Source organism: Etheostoma spectabile, chromosome 18 (assembly GCF_008692095.1).
Source record: "Etheostoma spectabile isolate EspeVRDwgs_2016 chromosome 18, UIUC_Espe_1.0, whole genome shotgun sequence".
NCBI classification, from domain to species: domain Eukaryota; kingdom Metazoa; phylum Chordata; class Actinopteri; order Perciformes; family Percidae; genus Etheostoma; species Etheostoma spectabile.
In genome coordinates this window covers 5,686,430-5,704,975 of record NC_045750.1, presented here as the reverse complement: position 1 = coordinate 5,704,975, position 18,546 = coordinate 5,686,430, and the positions used below count along the sequence as shown (strand labels likewise).

General features: G+C 40.7%; 1 protein-coding gene across 2 annotated transcripts in view; it reads left to right on the top strand.

Annotated features, from left to right (window-relative positions):
* map3k5 (mitogen-activated protein kinase kinase kinase 5) overlaps positions 1-18,546 on the top strand; it is a 77,638-nt gene that overhangs the window by 57,166 nt on the left and 1,926 nt on the right. The window contains exons 16-29 of one of the 2 annotated variants that reach the window (XM_032543721.1): positions 5-132; positions 534-670; positions 2,355-2,460; positions 4,021-4,178; positions 7,408-7,585; positions 8,584-8,601; positions 9,181-9,358; positions 10,568-10,736; positions 10,869-11,051; positions 12,022-12,127; positions 14,189-14,429; positions 14,587-14,699; positions 17,234-17,355; positions 17,683-17,759. In XM_032543721.1, the coding sequence (XP_032399612.1) occupies positions 5-132; positions 534-670; positions 2,355-2,460; positions 4,021-4,178; positions 7,408-7,585; positions 8,584-8,601; positions 9,181-9,358; positions 10,568-10,736; positions 10,869-11,051; positions 12,022-12,127; positions 14,189-14,429; positions 14,587-14,699; positions 17,234-17,355; positions 17,683-17,759 (1,914 nt within the window). The remainder of the gene's footprint in view (positions 1-4; positions 133-533; positions 671-2,354; positions 2,461-4,020; positions 4,179-7,407; positions 7,586-8,583; positions 8,602-9,180; positions 9,359-10,567; positions 10,737-10,868; positions 11,052-12,021; positions 12,128-14,188; positions 14,430-14,586; positions 14,700-17,233; positions 17,356-17,682; positions 17,760-18,546) is intronic. The other variant, XM_032543722.1, reaches the window with a different exon arrangement.

Sequence of the window (18,546 nt, the reverse complement as noted above, 5' to 3'; positions counted from 1 at the left end):
ACAGGTACTCTCAGCCACTCCACGAGGAGATCGCGCTTCACAAGCACTTAAAGCACAAGAACATCGTCCAGTACCTCGGTTCCATCAGCGAGAACGGCTTCATAAAGATCTTCATGGAGCAGGTGCCTGGAGGTGAGACATGCTGTCGATGTTCTTATGAAGTGGAAATGAAAGATGGAATGGATTCAAGTGAGGGATAGATACAAACAACTTGAAGTGTCAGAGAAAATAAGTGTGAGCACAGGATTAAATGAAAGGACAGGATGCTTACCCAGCTCTTCAAGTGGCTGTTATTGCTTGTCTGTATGTGTTTTTCCAAATAATACACTTGCACTGAACTATATTACCTTGGAGTGAATTTTCACAGTTCCAAAAAGGTCAAGCAAGATATAGATATAATAGATAATAGACATAGATATAATTTAAACAAACTCTACAGACTCAGTGACACTTGTGAGTTGCAGAACTGTTCTGCTGATCTCAGAGGTCAGAGTAAGTATATTGATTGTTGGACTTTGTCCCGTGGTGTCCAGGGAGTCTGTCTGCACTGCTGAGGTCTAAATGGGGCCCTCTGAAAAACAACGAGTCCACCATCGGCTTCTACACTCGGCAGATCCTGGAGGGACTCAAATACCTGCACGACAACCAGATAGCACACAGAGACATCAAGGTGACCAGACACAAGTTATTGCACAATTAATAGTTTGTACCATCATAGGCTTCTTGCAGGTTCCGTCCCAGAAAGGCATCATTTAGAGAATTTAGAAAAAAAACTTTTATAATAGCATCCATCTTTGTCCGCTTATCCGGTATCGGGTCGCGGTGGGAGCAGCTCCAGCAGGGGACCCCAAACTTCCCTTTCCCGAGCCACATCAACCAACTCCGACTGGGGGATCCCGAGGGGTTCCCAGGCCAGGTTGGAGATATAATCCCTCCACCTAGTTCTGGGTCTTCCCCGAGGCCTCCTCCCAGCTGGACCTGCCTGGAACACCTCCCTAGGGAGGCGCCCAGGAGGCATCCTTACCAGATTTCCGATTCACCTCAACTAGTGAACGCCGCGAAGGAGCAGCGACTCCACTCCGAGCTCCTCAATGATGACTGAGCTTCTCATCCCATCTCTAAGGGGAGACTTCTCACCCTTTTTTAATGTGTTTAAATTCTACCAACCAGGCTGCGTAAGACCTAGCTAGTTAGCATGAACAGTTAAGGCTACAGCGGCTGAACAGAAATGGAAAAAAAATACCGCACCACCTACCAAAATCTAGACTTTGTCAACAGGAAATCCAGGGGTAAAGATGAGATCTGGCCAGAGGCCTCTCTGTTTGATTGACAGGTTGTTGCACTGCAAAAACATCATGAGAAGTTAACAAAACTACAGATGGACAGACTGCATGCAACTATAACAGACTAGAGGTGTCTAAGGCAAATACGTTGTATGTTTCATAACAAGTAAACTATATCTTTTTCAATTTAAAATGTGTAAACAACAAGGAAACGTGTAGAGCGGAGTAAAATAATTACAAGACAATGCAAAAACAAAAGACCAAAAAAGAGAAATGGGAAGCCACACAGACACAAAGCCACAAAGACAGACAGACATACAATAAGTAATGTAAGTAGTATAGAGTAACAAATGATAGAAAATGTATAAACTAGAGATTTTAAAGGTTTGACATGATACAATATACTCTATTGTCCCCTTAGGGAAATTTGATTTGGACTCAAAAGCTGCGTACATAAATAAATGCCTTGACAGTTATGAACAAACACAGCACCACATGCACCAGTCAACAGTAAATTGCACATATTACACACATCCTGTGGTAATAACATATTGCACCTAACACATATATTTACCTCACAAAAACAGTAAAACATCATGACACTATTACACATGTACTGTAAGAGTTGGAGTGAATTACATGCCTCGCTGTTCGTGACTCTCTGTGTACAGTAAGTGTGATTGGGTGTACATGCATTCCAAGAGCGTCCCACCTGCTCTGAGCATTTTAGCATTTTCTTGGTAACTCTTCATCTACAACAGTATACTAACTTCCATGTTTCTTAAAAAAAAACCTCCCTGATATATCCCAGTTATAACAAACCAACACTGATAACACTTCCATCACAGACGGTCATTAAGGTCACCTCATGCGTCCTCCTGATTCAACAACACGGCCATATAAGAATCATTAGCGGCCCGTAAATGTTAATCACCTTGTTTTGACTGGGATGTCACGCAGTGTGTCACTTTCGAGGATTTGCCTGCACCTTACATTATCTCAATACAATTGTGGAATTTCAGCGAGGGGATTGGGTTTAACAGTTCTCACGGATGTCTTTTCAAACCGCAGGGCGATAATGTTCTCATCAACACCTACAGTGGCGTCCTGAAGATATCAGATTTTGGCACATCAAAGAGGTTGGCTGGGATCAACCCTTGCACAGAGACGTTCACAGGTAGGTTTGCTCCGACCCACTGACTGACGGCCTCAATTAGTTCTTGTTCACACAAACCCTCCAGAATGTTTGAAAAGTCCCATTTTAGTGAATCAACAAGGGACCAAACTTTGCTCAGTAGTGGCCAAAATGAAACCTGAGCAGTGACGTAACCCCATACAGATAATACCTGTTTTCCAGCAGTAATCCAGTGATATCACTCCGAATACCTGACTCTTGCTGCATCTGGCAGCTGATTGGAACAGACAGGGACTTTCCCTGAATGCTGGAGCTCTTTCTGGAAACTGGGCTACTCCTTTTTATAGCCCAGTCAGGCTATAAATGCGCCACTGCCCTGTTTTTAGCTCAGCGTGTACACAAGCTTCTAAAAGCAGCAGACACGGCCCAGCAAGCTATGTTTAGAACAAAAGAGTCCTTTCAATTGGGAGCTGCAAATGTTACTTTTGGTCTGAGCTGTGATCAGTTGAAAACACAGAGGCTTTTTCCTGCTGCTCGCACAAGACCAGAAGCCCTGCTTAAAGCTCTTGTTACCTGACTAGTCATTTACAATAATTGTGTCATCACTCAGGACAGACATAACTTATAATTAGGCTTAATGTGAGCTTTATTTTTTGTTTTTTCATACGCTGTCGATGTCACATTTACCACTTTTTTTGACTAAAATATTTTGTGTCCTTATAGAATGTGTTATAGAGACTTTCCTGATCAGTCATCGGCCGAGCCTATTTTACCTTTTTGTGTCATACATTTGATTAGAACAATGCACATTAATCAACATTTCTGTAAATGCGCCAGTGTTAGCTAGTCGGGCAATTTTCAACTGTAGTCTTAGTTACTTAGCATGCATGTCTTCATGGTGGGAGGAAACTGGAGCACCCGGAGGAAACCCACGCAAACATGGGGATACATGCAAACTGGGCCTGTCACTTATTGAGAGTTAGATAAAAGATAAATATGAAGCTGAAAAAAAAACATAAGAAACTTGAAGCTGCAGCCAGTTGTCTTACCTTAGCATGAAGACTAATAACAGGGGAAACCGCTTCTATGGCAGCTTAAAAACAAACTTTGGCATGTTGGATATATGCTGATTGCTTTCTTATCAAGAGTTAAGATGAGACGATTGATACCACTCTGTCAAGCTGGAGCAAGGAGGCTATTAGCTTAGCTACAGAGCTTGGAAACAGTGAGCCTTGCTTTTTTTTAAATCCCTACAAGGACTAAATTATAAAATTGATCATTTCTAAGTTTACAAGGGGTCATGGTCTAGACTATTTATGGGCCTGGAGGAGTTCCCAGGAAACCAGACGGGACTCCAGGACGTTATTAGTCTCAGAGCCTGAGTCTCAGCAGGAAAGCAAATAAGTGTGTTTCCAAAAATGTTTTAAAGCAAAAGAGATCTGAAAGTGCCAATAAAGGATTAATAAAACACAACACATCCAGATCCAAATATATCTGATAACTTGACAGCCAAGTGAGACTGCATCGAGTTTCTGCAGGAAATAATTAAACACCCTGAAACTGTAACTGTCTATGTGTTTATGTAAATGTTTGTTTGTCCAGGCACATTGCAGTATATGGCTCCTGAGATCATAGACAAGGGTCCTCGGGGATACGGCAAGCCAGCGGACATCTGGTCTCTGGGCTGCACCATCATAGAGATGGCAACTGGGAAACCACCTTTCTATGAACTGGGAGAGCCGCAGGCTGCTATGTTCAAGGTGAGAGACAGTACAGTAATAAATCCCACGCTCTCACTCAGTGATGTGTCTCATTTTAGCAAATGGGTCGCAGAAAGCAGGTCAGCATCTGTTTCTGAAGTGAAATCTTCCATAAAGTGTTGGACAACAGGGACAATAAACAGCTGCAGCTCTGACTTTGAAGTATCTCATATACTGTATATGTTACGTTTTTTTTTAAGATAATTAGTGCAGTGCCCGTTAAAAACATGCCGGTTTGGAATGGATTGATTGCTTGGTCTCACTGCTTGCATCTTTCTCCAGAACCATTGCACACTGAAAATAACTTACAGAAGCACCCATAAGCAACTGTGGGCCTATACTACTGACTTACTCTGTACTTCAGAGGTAAACATTGTACTACTGCATTTAGCCTACCAGACATAATGTTGCATATTCTGATTCTGCTCACAAAATATCACAGTTGCAATACAATGCAGTAAACTATCCAGCAAAATGCACCACAGAGCGCCACAGGAAGTCATTCCTGCCTGTGGCCATCAAACTTTAGAACTCCTCCCTCTAAGTGTCCGACACACAGACACTTAGAGGGGTTGAAACTGGACATTATTATCTGTTTTGTGCAATAACACTGGCTTGTAATGTGTGCAATACTCAACTGCTACTATTATTATTATTATTTCTTTTCACCATTGCAACACCTTAATTATGTTATTTATGTAAATACTGTATCATAATATACCTTTAACTATGTAAATATCCACACTCCTTATATTTCTTTATTTCTTTATTTATATTTCTAATATCTGAGCAATTGTAACACAGAGTTTCCCTTCGGGGATCAATAAAGTATTTCTGATTCTGATTCTGATTGTATTAGAGTTGGAAAATGTTCCAACTTGAAGTACATTGTGCTGTGATAATGCCTCTCTTTTTACTTTAAGTAAACATTTGAAATCAGAACTTGTACTGTGCAGTCCCAGGCGGTTTTACCATACTGCATAGGTAAAGCACCTTGAGCAAGTGTGTTGGTCTTTTTGTATTTTGTCTTTTTTTTATATATATATATATATATATATAAAACTCAACCTGCAACACATGTTGCATTGGGGTTCGGCTGCGGCTCATCTAGAGATTTGGCGTGTCCCCATTTTTCCGAGTAGCAGTCACACGTTGTGGTAGTTTTCAGGCCATGTAGGCTAGCCCGGGGGTTGAAGCATGGGACCCTGCTGAGCAGAGGGCAGGCCGCCAGGAGAAATGTGTGCAACCAACGGCAACAAAACAACACCCTGGAGAGCATCAACCTGTAACAAATAATACAGCGCGGCTAGATTAGTCGCGGTTCGGCTATCAATATTAAATTGATATTGTGATATGAGACTAGTTATCGTCTTAGATTTTGGATATTGTAAGATGGCATAAGTGTCTTTTCCTGGTTTTAAAGGCTGCATTACAGTAAAGTGATGTCATTTTCTGAACTCACCAGACTGCTGTAACTGTTCTATTATTTTCCTTTACCCACTTTACCACCTTATATACACATTACTGATGATTATTTATCAAAAATCTCATTGTGTGAATATTTTGAAAGCACCAATAGTCAACACAACAATATTGTTGCGTTATCGATATTGAGGTATTTGTATACAAATATTGGGATATTTGATTTTCTCCATATCGCCCAGCACTAAGTCTGCATGTTCCCTATTTCATCATTCACATGAAGGGTAGACAGCGATCACTTTTTGACGGATGATCAGTTTTTGGCCTGACACCGGTACCTGGTGAACCGCAATCAATGAGCCTTGTAGAGATGTAGCAAATACCAGAGATTCACACAGAGATTCCTCCATTTATAGATAGATGCTAAGAGTTTACCACCATCTTCCTGTTATCACTGCTTTGTGCACTCAAATCATTGACTGTCAGACATAAGTCAGATAGAAGTTTAAATATGTTATTTGTACACAGCCAGTTCTGCACTAGACCTCCATGACCTCCATGATTAGATAAGACAAGATTTAATTGGTGTTAATTGGCTGTAAGACACTTGGCTTTTATCAGCCCTCAAACCAACAGTTTGACTGACACGTTCAAATTATGGAAACCTACAGTACATGCACACCATCAGAGCCTGGACCTTTAAAATCCACCGTGTTCACTTTGTTCATCCCCTAATGGTCACTACATGCTTTTAGGAAAAGGGACTTACCCGCGGCTAAATGAATAAGAAAAAAAACATCAAATGAAATAATCAGTGAGCCTGGCGTCTGCACTTATCAGTTCCTTTTTATGGAAACAAAACCAGGGAATATGCCGCTGTGCACCTGCATCGTGTTGCCACCTGCGTGCTGTAACGTGATCGAGCTCAGTAGAAACTCCAAATATTGTCTATGCATGAACGCTTGTTTAAACACGAACAAACACGCGAAGCTCGTTGAGAGGAACCGTCACAGACTCCCTCGTGTTTTGTGTCTTTCCAGTTTCTATGTGCAAGGGGCTTTGTATGCAATCTTTTACTTGCTCAATTTACAGTGTGTATTTGCTTTGGGTGGAAATGTAAAGTGCTCCACACTAATGAAATATTGTTCTCAGACATGTGTAGCCCATTACAGGCCGTAAGGATATGTAAGGGTTGTCTGGACAGCATTATAGCACTCCTGCCAAAGCTGTGAATCATGGAATTTTCCATAAGATTTCATTGTGAATTCAAACACGAAGTGGTATGTTACTGTGCAGAATACACCTTCTAGTAAACACAACATCAAAGCAGAAGCTGGAATCTCCTCACATTTTATTGACAAAGATCACAGACATGCAGTTACAGTCTAATCACCTTAATCTCTTTCATGGTGTGGCCTCACTTAGCATGGTGAGTCGAGTTTTTCCAAATGCTAAAACCGTCCCTTATATACTCTGCACTCATCCTTGTGGAATGTCCTGAGGGAGGGGCATCGCACTGCTAATCCTAAACCAACATTCCTCAACAGCAACAACAGGAATTTCAAGTGTTCATGTTGTCATGATAAGTGTCTTGAACTTGAACTTTAAGCGTTATTGCCCTGTAACATAGTTGTGAAACTTGTGAACACACTCGCTTTGCACTTACTGCAAGTTGTCTCCTCATGTCAAATAACTGACCCCGAGAGCGAGACATCTCAAAGAGCTTTTCAGAGGCCATATGATCAGATTTGTGTTTTTTAAACTTGTGTTTAACTGTTTGAACTGAACGTGTGTCCTTTGTCTGCAGGTGGGCATGTTTAAGATCCACCCAGAGATCCCAGAGTCCATGTCGCCGGAGGCCAAAGCCTTCATCCTGCGCTGCTTTGAGCCCGACCCGGACCGCCGTGCCACCGCCCTCGACCTGCTCACCGATGAGTTCCTCACCGTCACCAGCCGCAAGAAGAAGAGCAAGAGCAGCTTCCCAGGTTGGTTCAGTTCCTTTATTATTTATTTGGATCGCCATTATCTTCCATGGAGTTATAGCTAGCTTTCCCCACAGTCCACAGAAGGTGCTAAAAATAAACTGCAGTTTATAATCACTCAGTATCAGTGGAATAATAAAAGGTTGAATGAACCAAATACGAACATCAAGAAAGTTATGGAACAGTTTTTTGCAGAGAGGAGCTCAGCTTAGCATGAAGAAACGGGGGGAAACAGTTCGCCTGGCTTTGTCCGAAGGTATCAAAATCCACCTAATAACGGCTCTAAAGCTCACTAATCAACATGTTATATCATATTTCTTTAATACGTAGAAAAACTAAACTGTAAAAACAACAGCTCTGGGTTTTACGGCGGATCTATTTATGGGCCAGGAGCCGTGACTTCACCAGACAACTTCACGCTTGCAACAAGACGCCAAATAAACCATAGAGGTGGACCTTTGACAGAGCCAGGCTAGCCGTTTCCCCCTGTGTGTTTATGCTAAGCTACCTTAACCGTCTCCTGGATTCAGTTTCATATTTAACAAACAGTCATGAGAGTGGTATCAATCCTCTCGTCTAACTCTCGGCAACACACTGAATAAGCGCATTTTCCCAAAACATTTGAACTATTCCTTTAACAGATTTGGCTTAATTAAAGGGGAAATACTAAAAATTATAAAAGAAAAAGAAAGCAGTTTCCTGCAATTGACCACTTATGGGAAAGCAGACCACATCTAAAGATTGAAAAATGTTTAGAGAGATAATGATCAGCCATTAGTGTACTGCCATACTATGGAATAGATAGGTAGATATCCTGCAGCCTGAACACACCCTTCCACCACGCTGCATTGATGCTATCATGTTTCCTGGCAACAAGACCAAAGATTAAAACTTGTTCCTCTCTGCATACTTGGAAATGTTATTCCACCAGTCTTACATGGAAACGTTTTGTTCTGGGTTAACTGCTGACACATATTTTATGTGTATTCTTTCCACCACAGCTCTATCTCCGGGGTCTGGTGAGTTACTTTGCTCTCTACTTCTTCTTTCAGACACATTTGCCACTACAGGGACTGCTTTACACTCTGGATGTCAGTTCTGTGAAACATCTGCCTGCTTCGCTGAAGAGTATCTAGGCTACAGTTTTCTTTTCTCTTTTCTGCCAGTAGCTACCTGTCTGGCACGACTCTGCCCTTTCCAAGAACTCAAAATAGACATTGCACTCCATGACTTCTTTCTAAATGCTTAAATGTCATCATAATCCCTGTTTCATAATTTATACACAATAGCTGTAATTTACTGCCAGATACATAAAACAGAGCTCTTCTCCATAAGCATGATGGTAGATTATGAGCTGATTTTTCTTTGTGTCTTTTCTGAAAAGGAAGCCAATTTTTCCATTAGCACTTTCATTAATTTCACCCTCTTGTCGGCTTTAGCTCTTTTTGTAATGGAAGAACATCTCCGATTTCTTGATTGGGACAGAAAGCCTCCTTCTGTCCTGTAGGAAGTAAACAAAAAGTAAAACATGAGATTAGTAGTGTTTAAATGATGCAACAGTCACATTTGAGGCTTCTTACGTTTGTCGTGTCCTTCAGAATACCTGCGCAGTATCTCCCTGCCGGTGCCGGTGGTGGTGGAGGACACCAGCAGCAGCAGTGAGTATGGCTCCGTCTCCCCTGACAACGACCTCAACTCCAATCCCTTCATCTTCAAGCCCAGCGTGAAGTGCTACAGCGAGAGGGATGTCAAGGGGCCAAGGTCCCTCTTCCTCAGGTAGGGTCAGTTGTCTTTGTCAAAGTAAATGAGGTCACAGCGGTCTTTTATTTGTAATCATTGGTCATCTGCTTCACCTCAGATTGACAAAATGTTATTTTATTGATTGTAGTACTGATAAATGCTCAGCTGATTGTCTAGATCAGGAGTGTCAAACGCACGGCCCGCCAAAGGATCCAATCAGGCCCACTGGATGACTTTGCAAAGTGGGGAAATTGCAGAGAAGTAATTAATTCCAATTCCAAATTTACCACTTTATTCTCAGTGAATATCCATGTTCTTTTTCGGTAAAATTTAGAGTTTTTTTCTCTGAATAAAACCCCTCTCTCCCGGGTCTGTAACATAATTTTTTTTTCCTACAATGGCCTTAGAACACCGCCGTAGCTACTTGCCAACATCAAGCCGACCAGAAACTGGCACTTAAAGTTTTTGACCTCTCTGAAGTGGTTTACTTAGTCTGGCCCACTCAAGATCAAATTAGGGGCATGTGGCCCATGAACTAAAATGAGTTTGACGCCCCTGGTCTATATGAAGCCCTTTAGCTGAATTTATCCTTATGCAAACACTGTGTTAGTTCCCAACGATGGTGTAAATCAGTGATCCCCAACCTTTTTAGCTTGACACCCCTTAAAAACAAAGCAATATTTAGTATTCCTAAGCAGTGGATATGAATATAATTTTGGGGAATATTTAATATTAACAAGTTTAAACATATTAAACAACTGTATAATATATAATATAATGTTTAAAAGCTGTCAAACAACCCATTGGATGCACCTTGATGATTTGTAGGAAGACAATCATAATAAAAATGTAACATTATGATAAAATTTAAACATGATCAGTTATGCTCAATTAATCAATCAATAAATCACTTTGTTTGTCCCAAAGGGCTAGTGGTTGCTCAGCCGTAAAACCGAAACAAAAAGCACATAATACATGATAGAAATGAATAATATAATGTAAAAGCATAACTTTTTCTAAAATGTTCAAAGCAAATTGTACTTTTGCTGCACCCAAAGCCAATTTAACATTTAGTTTTTACATATATTAAGAGGTTTACAAGCATATTTTTTATGCCAGCCACCCTCCTGAGGAAATCCATTTTTGCCACTTGTACCCTGTATTATAATTGGAAAATGAAAAAAAAAAAAAGAAATGGTGTAGTTCTCATCCACAGACATCTGAAATCTTTTCTTTCCTACTCAGCATTCCAGTGGAGAACTTCGAGGACCACAGTGCGCCTCCATCTCCCGATGAAAAGGATTCAGGCTTCTTTATGCTTCGGAAGGACAGCGAGAGACGAGCCACCCTGCACCAAATCCTGACCGAGGACCGGGACAAGGTGGTGGCCAACCTGTTGGAGGCCCTAACGCAGGTCGGTTATGGAAGGCTACATCAGTCAACAACAGACGGATAAATCAAGAAATGGATACTTGGGATACAAATATAAAAATCCTCAACCTTTCCTGTTACGACTTCTATCCCCTTCTCACGCTCTCCACTGCAGGGCCCTGAGGAAAAGCTGAAGCGTCAGCACATCTCCACCCTCGTGGTCAGCCTGGCCGACTTCGTTCGCATGGCGGACAGGAAAATCATCGCCAACACCTTGTCTCAACTCAAGCTGGAGCTGGACTTCGACAGCACAGCCATCAGTCTGCTGCAGGTCGTGCTGTTTGGCTTCCAGGACGCTGTAAGTGTTAGCCAGATAAATGATGAATGAAGGAATTCATTGCAGGAAATCTCTGTTGTACTTAATCTTGCATCTAATCCTCATGAATTACACTGAAAATACGCCGCATCTCTCTGCGGCAAACAATCCGATGTTTGATCTTTTCTTCAGTTTACCTAAGGATCAGGTTTGCAGCAGGGAAAACACAAACTGTGACTTTTAGGCTTTAGTTGTTGCTGAAATTCTCCTCACAAGCTGCTCATTTTCTCCTGCACCTGTAACATGTGATTTCCTGTCTATTATCCATTTCCCTATTTATAGGCCGAGCTGCTCCCAGCCTCTTCATAAACCATGTGCTCCGAACAATTTGGTATAATTATTATTTAACGTGAGCTGCAGAAAGCAGCAGGCTGCCATGTTGCTGCTCTCCCTGCACAGAGGGACCTAGATAACTAACCTTCTAGTGAGGCGAGTAAAAAGGGGAACCTGTCAGGACTAATTGCACATTCTGTAGAAAGAGAGTGCTGATCTGCTCTGTCCCTCAGACATGCAGTTATGTAGATGAAATGACACAAGCAAGTGGTTTTCATATTTTTAAGGGGTGTTGTGTAATCCTGCAAAAAGATGAAGCTCTGATGCCTCCTGTTGGTTATCAGTGCAAAGGATTTAGAGAAGAAGGAGAATCATGCAGCTGAGAAGTTTGTAGTGCAATTGTTCAAAAGTACATTAATAAAGTGTATATAATATTATAAAATATGTTATAATATCAGCCCACATAATATGATGCTTTGTGGACAATTTTGGTCATTGCAGCAGAAGATAAGGAGGTAAAAAAAGAGCATTAAAAGGAAATATGCAGGAAAATAAGGGAGCATCAACTATAAAAATTGTGTAGAAAGATTGTGTATAATCTAATACAAATATACCAATAACATGAAATGTATTCAGTATGAAAATACAGAACTCTCACTATGAAACTTCTCGTCGTCAGGTAAACAAAGTGCTGCGAAACCACAACATCAAGCCTCACTGGATGTTCGCTCTGGACAACATCATCCGCAAAGCTGTGCAGACGGCCATCACGATCCTGGTGCCAGGTAACATCATCAGTGTATGGAGCAGATCACCTCTAAATAGGTTATCAGTCCCTCAGGGAAGCACTGGCTGTCTGGTAAATGTAGAAGCTGTGGTGGGAGTTCTCCCTGGAAGCTACAGTAATCACAGCTTTTTGTCGAGTGAATGTATTTCGCTGGCTGCTGGGTATGTTTCTAAAAACCTGAAATCCTCCACATGAGCCCAATAGAGTGTTAGCACTCATTAGCATTCTGTGTTGAGAAGCCCACTTAACATTAGAGCATTACTGTAGCTCAAAAGTAAGAATTGGAGAACCTGTATCTATTCTCTACGTGCTACTGGTGTGTATCTGAGTCTGGCAGTTTGTGTGTTTTTGCCAGAGCTATCAAGTAGCAAAGTACAAATACTTTGTTACTTAAGTAGAAACTTTGGGTATCTGTTAGGGGTGGGGTGGTAATCGATACAGCATAGTATCACAATATTTGCAGTGTCAATATTGTATCAATACACAGGCACCAAGTATGGATCTTTTTATTATTATATATTATATATTATACATGTGTCGGTCAGTTTGTCCCATTTTGCAGCAATAAAATTGAAGTGAGATGAAAAACAGAAATGTTTCTTTTTAGATGAAACGGATGTTGACAAAGTTTCCTTTTGGGGACGTCATTTGAAATTGGGAAAAATTAGAAGTTGGGAAAAAAGGTTATAAATTGTATCTACTGTATACTTTACTAGACCACTGTACCACGAGCTCATTGTTTCCAAAACTCGCCGTCTAATTTGAAAAAGTATGTTGATATTATTTTTTTCCCCTTACGTTACTTTTATTCTTTATGTAGTTTTGAAACTAGAAATTTTACACTTTTACTTAAGTAAAAAGCTTGAGTTGATACTTTTTAAACCATATACCTTTACTTGAGTAATGAATGTGAATACTTTTCACACCTGATTTTTGCAAGGGCTTACACAATGTGATGCAACCACTTGATTAAGACATTTGATGTTGATAATTATGAATAATTTCATACATGAAACAAACATTTACCACAATTTGCCACCGTATCTAAATAATAAAGTAGTAGGTTGAAGCCAAGACTTATTTTTGCCTATCCTATCTCGTAATCCCTGTAGAATCCCCCAGAAATTCAACAAATGAAAGAAAATTCTATATTTTACATTAGTCCTCACTTTATTTGGCGCCTGAGAATTTAATTAATACATCTCAGCTCAGCAACATAATTGACTTGTACATTAAGTTAGAATCATGTTTTTGGGACAAAAAGCTAACATTGTTTGGCGTGTTTGTTTCACATATGACTTCATATAGTCATGATTTTGACCATATGAAGTCATATCTTCAATGAAGTTCAACCTTTGAAGGAATGCACTAACACCCGTTTGTTTCTGATTAAAAGCTGTAATATACAGTGTTTAAAATTCCTTCAATGCTACTTGAACTCAATAATAGCTTTTTCCCAGCAGTCAAATAGAAGTATTTAGTGTTTGTGAAGGATGAACTGTTCTCTGCCCATGATAAGATTTATTTAGGCTGCAACTAATAATGAGATTTTATCATCAATAATCTGTTATTAATCAATTATATCTCACATTAATCCATTCATCTTTTAGTCTGTGAAACATCAGAAAAAGTGAAAAAACAATGCTTTTTTCTGTTCCAGCAACAGTCCAAAACCACATAAAATTAAATTTGCAACGACATTTAAAAGAATATTTAAAAAAATTAAGAAATGCCACAAATCCTCAAATTTGCAAAACTGGAACCAGTGAATGTTTATCATTTCAACTTGATAGATAACCCAAACAATAATAAATGATCAAAATTTATTTAAATTTTCTGTTGATCGACTAGTTAATCAACTTAAAGCATTTTGGTTCTAATACTAATAAAGCATATTACATACTTGTCTGCCTGGTATCTGGTCTCAATGCAGGGTCAGAATCAATGATACGTTGCATTTGCATAACAAAAACATAATCAAACCAACTGCATCATAAAGGTCATGATGATCATCATTGTTCATTAAATCATTAAAGCAACGTGTTGTGTCCGTGTTCAGAGCTGAGGCCTCACTTCAGCCTGGCCTCAGAAAGTGACCCGGCCGAGCAGGAGGACGTCGACGACGACACCGAGCCGGAGAGAAACTCCGCCCACCAGAGCCGGGCGCCTCTCGCCGCTCACGACGACGCCGTGGTCACCTCCGGAGTCAGCACGCTCAGCTCCACCGTTTCACGCCAGTCCCATAATGCACAGCGCTCGGTCAGCATGGAGCTCGGCCGGATGAAGCTGGAGACCAACAGGTAGCCATGAACATCTACTGTGATTAGACATGTTCATCAGCCTGAAAGCTTGAATATTCACAGCTTCTTGTTTAGCTTTTAACGTGTTTAATTTGTCATTTTATGGATTCAATTAAAAAATAAAATCCTTGCCTCCCTCCAACTTGTTTTGCTCCAGGCTGAGGGAGCAGCTGCTGGAGAAAGAGAGAGAGTATCAGGCCATCCTGCAACAAGTGCTGGAGGAGAGAGAGCAGGACATCAGACTACTGAGGCTGCGATCTGAGCCCACAGGTCTGGATTTAATTTTAATTTACCTTTTTCACACTAACTGTTCGCAACACTAGCACCACTCCTGCTGCTGCTACCAGTCTGCCTTTCACATTAGACAACCAGCTGTCTCATTGAGGCGAATCCACTGTCCATTCACAGCTGATCTGTAATCAGTGCACCAGAACTCATGTCCACAGAGTAGGTAACAGTGCACAGAAATATTCAAGTTTAAGTTGCATCACACTTTTCCCCCTCTGGCTCAATAAATAATGTATACAAGTTTCGACATGAACAATGCACATCAACGTGTGGCTTTCTCATCGCCTACTAGAGGTGCAAATTGCATGACTTCCAGTATGAAAACATCTATTACACACAAGGTGCATCCTGTCTTGCTGATTTGATATTGCTGCATCTTGAAGAAATTATCTTCTTGTGCATACATGACCAGCTCTTACTGGATTTGGAGACTTACAATGAGAATTTTATAATGATAAAAATGTGATACCAATAGATCTGTTGTTATATTAAATTTCCATTTTTACCAAGTTATGTTTATTTGCTTGTTTAAAGGTTGCAATGTAATGTTTGCAGCAGCAGATTTTACAGGTGAACAACTAAACTAAATTTGAGCAGTTAACTTCATTGGAAGTTAAATTGCTATAAATGATAACTAAAAGATAAGGTCAAATGCAGTCAGACATTTATAGCTGCAATTTACTCTGATGCAATTTCTTGCTGCATAGCCACCAACATGCACATCAATACAAATGTATTTAGGTTGTAGTGAGGAGAAGTCAAACGCAGAACACCAACTCAGGTGTAGATGATAATAAAAGGGATTTATTGTACGGGGAAAAGTGGGATGGGGAGAATGGAGGAAATTTACGAGGTGATGGTTGGCTGAGGCAGGAAACGAGGAGGAGCACTGAGTATGGCTGTAGAGTGGGAGGTGAAGCGAGGAGGGAATGGCGTGTGTTGCAGAGATGGCTGAGTGAATAGCTGACAGAGAGCCGGCAGATGAGGATGATTCTGAAGCACAGGGACAAATCAGGATTAGACAAAACAATACGAGGAGATAATCAAATAGATTACATTATTGAGTGGCCTGAAAGTACCACAGTAGCGGATAGAACAATCTGGCACAGGACGAATGAAGAGCTGAGGGTTGAAATACTGGAGATGAGTTGATTGAAGGCAGCTGAGCAGACTGGACAGGTGATGTGAATAAGCTGTAATAAGGAAGAAGGCGGGAGAGTGTTGCCTCTGATTCCTCTGTCAATATTATAACTACAGTGTTTAGCTGCCCAAATGTCCCACTATATGTGTTTGTGTAAACAGGGTATAGTTCTTTTAATACAAACACATGTAGTGTGTTACGCAGTAAAACATATGAAGGGTAAATTAAAATGTATGACATCTGTACATTTTTGTCACAGAGATCATTTAAAATACAGCGCAGGACAAAACAGTGAAGCTGTGGCGTACGCCATATTTAATTCCCTTTGCTTTAAAATGACGGCTCTGGGGCGAAATCTAGCCACTAAGAGCTGTCTATCCACTGTCACCACAAATGAAGTCTAAAATAAATAATCTTTTTTATTTATTTTTTTAAAAGAGAAGAACATGACTGCTCCGAGGCAAGGATGATTTTTTTAAACGCATGTTGTCTCCTCGCGTCTTTTCCTCGACTACTCCACTCAAATCTCCTGTGGGCGGGACTAAGGCGCAAGGAGAGGAATCAGGGATGCACAAACTGGGAATTGGGGAAAGGCCCCGACAGACAGACAGGGATGCAAGGAGACACGGGGGAAAGGGAAAACACAAGAAACACAAGGAAAACCTGTCAGCCTTTCAGCTCTCTGGGACTCTGAGACACGCTGGATTTGCTGGACTTACAGCTGCAAAGGAAAGGATTGCAAATCGTTGGAAACCACCCCACGACCTGTGTATCCGCATGTGGACCCTTTCCTACTTGGATGTAGTGTATATGGAACTTTTCACGGTGCAGATTAATGGAGTGCTTGGGAAAAAATCTGGACACTTGGCAGAGCATTGCGGACACTTCGTGTGTGTGTGTGTGTGTGTGTGTGTGTGTGTGTGTGGTGTGTGTGTGTGTGTGTGTGTGTGTGTGTGTGTGTGTGTGTGTGTGTGTGTGTGTGTGTGTGTGTTGTCTCCTTTTCGGTCCTGGGATGCGTTCCTATGTCCCAGTGTTGTTAGTAAATGTGCATGTTTTTTGAATTTTAAAAATAAATAAAACATAATTAAAAAATAACTATATTTATCACAAAAAAAGAAAAGAAACACAAGAAAATACTCAGTCACGGCCGAGACTATGGCACTTTGTTATTAGCCAAATATCGTCCCTATGGATGTAATGGTAGAACTCACCTTCAGAGTGAGTGCCACTTGCTTAATTTCGCTTAATGTGAGCGAAAAAAAACGAGATTGCTTAAAATAACTAATTTCTCCTCATATTTTGGTTATTCGGGGAATGCCACACACAGTTCTTTTTCCTGTGTATGTCTAAAAGAGTCTGTTATATTTTCTGGCAGACGTCCCCGCATCATCAGGTTGCCCTGAGGGACGGAGGAGTCCCCCTGCAGAGAGACAGGAAGACTCCGAGATGACCAGCTGGCTGAAGCTTTACGGCGCTGACCAGGACTCCATCGATAGAGTGAGTCCCTGCTTTTACTTATAATTACCTAGACCTTGTCTATTGGTTAACGTCACACAGTGACAGCACCATGTGATACAGTACCTGCTTAAATCTTTGAGATATTGGAGCTGGTATTTGTCGCTCTGTAATTTCCGTATTCCCACAATTAAGACGTTTTTTATAAAGCCCTTTTTTTAAAAGACTGGGCTTTACAACTAGAACAAACCATGAAATAAAAGACAGTATAAAACATTGTAAAGTTACAGTTCCAGAAAACAGAAAGTTACCTAAGAACTAAGTCTTCATGCAACTGTATAGTTTGTTTCATGCATTTTGTTTCTCCAGATACTGAATGAGAAGTACACGTTGAACGACATTCTCCACGATGTAACAAGAGATGATCTGAAGAGTTTAAGACTGAGGTAGTGAACTTTCTTTTTTGCCTCTGTTGCACTTCTGTTTTCTGTATTTAGTCACTAAAACACATGCTGCAGCTCTCCAAATACAGGAAACACAGAAGTGAAGCTAAGCTATCTTTGTTGTATAACGGAGTTAGTACTGATGTAGTTTCCTGGTTCTGAGGCTTGCACAGGGCAACGCAGCACTGTAGTGACTCATAGTGTCAGCTTCATTTCGCAGAAATCATTTAAAGTGATGTTGATAAACAAAACTGTGTTTCCCTTTGTCAGGACTTGTGTGAAACCGAGCTCGCAGGCTCTCAAATTGTTTACATGGGTGACAGTTTGGTTCTGGATGTAGATCTAGAAACCTACTGTACATGTGGGTATAACACTACATTTAAAATGTAGGACTGGGCACAGCTGTAAACATGTGTATTAGCTGACTACTACTACACCAGTTTTCATCTCCTTTTCTCTCATTTGTGGCAGCATATCACCTCGTAGTGTATCATATTCACATAAGAGACACAAAAAAACATTGACACAAACTCCATCAATGTGTGTTGGTTTGATAAAGTCCTGCTTTTGGCGCGCCCCCCAGTGGTTTTACAAAAAAAGCACATGATGGAAGACAGCAGTACTCACCACAGTTATTGACAGTGACTCTCCAGGGAATCTGCAGGCCTTGAATGTCTTAAAAAGCATTGAATTCTGTTTCCTCAAAAAATAAAGTTGCAAGTCTTCAGGAGATTTTATACTAAAAGCGAGACTGTGGATTACGTGCACTTTTTTGTGGAAACCTATTAGC